At 83.8% G+C, this 1,133-nt stretch overlaps 1 protein-coding gene across 1 annotated transcript; it reads right to left on the bottom strand.

Moving 5' to 3' along the window:
* Positions 1-13: 13 nt before the first annotated feature.
* EMIHUDRAFT_125474 (hypothetical protein) lies at positions 14-1,133 on the bottom strand (the record flags this gene model as incomplete). The annotated part of the gene is made up of 1 exon (XM_005793466.1): positions 14-1,133. A coding segment is annotated over one exon (1,120 nt), but the record flags the coding sequence as incomplete, so codon positions are not given.

The following is a 1,133-nucleotide window of genomic DNA, read 5'->3' as shown; positions in this document are numbered from 1 at the left end:
CCCTCACCGCCACCTCCCAGCCCGCCTGCGCCTATTTCCATCACCACCCTCGCCGCCTGCGCCGTCGCCGCCGCCTCCCTCGCCACCACCGCCCTCGCCGCCGCCACCCTCGCCACCACCGCCCTCGCCGCCGCCACCCTCACCGCCACCGCCCAGCCCGCCTCCGCCGAGCCCGCCACCGCCCTCGCCTCCGCAGCCACCCAGCCCGCCTCCACCCAGCCCGCCGCCGCCCTCGCCACCACCGCCCTCGCCGCAGCCTCCCTCCCCACCACCGCCCTCGCCACCACTCCCCTCGCCACCACCGCCCTCGCCGCCACCGCCCAGCCCGCCCCCTCCCAGCCTGCCCCCGCCGAGCCCGCCACCACCCTCGCCTCCGCCGCCGTCGCCGCCGCCACCCTCGCCACCACCGCCCTCGCCGCCACCGCCCAGCCCACCCCCTCCCAGCCTGCCCCCGCCGAGCCCGCCGCCCCCCTCGCCGCCGCCGCCGTCGCCGCCGCCACCCTCGCCACCACCACCCTCGCCGCCGCCACCCTCGCCGCCACCCCCCTCGCCGCCGCCACCCTCACCGCCGCCGCCCAGCCCGCCTCCGCCGAGCCCGCCTCCGCCCTCGCCTCCGCAGCCACCTAGCCCGCCTCCGCCGAGCCCGCCGCCACCCTCGCCTCCGCCGCCGTCGCCGCCGCCTCCCTCGCCACCACCGCCCTCGACGCCACCCCCCTCGCCACCGCCGCCCTCGCCGCCACCGCCCAGCCCACCCCCTCCCAGCCTGCCCCCGCCGAGCCCGCCACCACCCTCACCTCTGCCGCCGTCGCCGCCGCCTCCCTCGCCACCACCGCCCTCGCCGCCGCCACCCTCGCCGCCGCCCCCGTCGCCGCCGCCACCGTCACCGCCACCGCCGACGTCGCCGCCGCCGACGTCGCCGCCGCCGTCGTCGCCGCCGCCGCCGACGCCGCCGCCTCCGACGCCGCCGCCGTCGTCGCCGCCGCCGCCGTCGCCGCCGCCTCCGTCGCCGCCGCCGACTACGTCGCCACCGTCGTCGCCGCCGCCGCCTTCGACGCCGCCGCCGACGCCGCCGCCGACAACGCCGCCGCCGCCGCCGCCGCCGCCACCGTCGCCGCCGCCGCCAACGCCGCCGC

The sequence above is a fragment of the Emiliania huxleyi genome, assembly GCF_000372725.1.
Source record: "Emiliania huxleyi CCMP1516 unplaced genomic scaffold EMIHUscaffold_10036, whole genome shotgun sequence".
Taxonomy (NCBI): domain Eukaryota; phylum Haptophyta; order Isochrysidales; family Noelaerhabdaceae; genus Emiliania; species Emiliania huxleyi.
The sequence above is the reverse complement of the archived record's forward strand: the minus strand, read 5'-3'. Positions and strand labels throughout refer to the sequence as shown.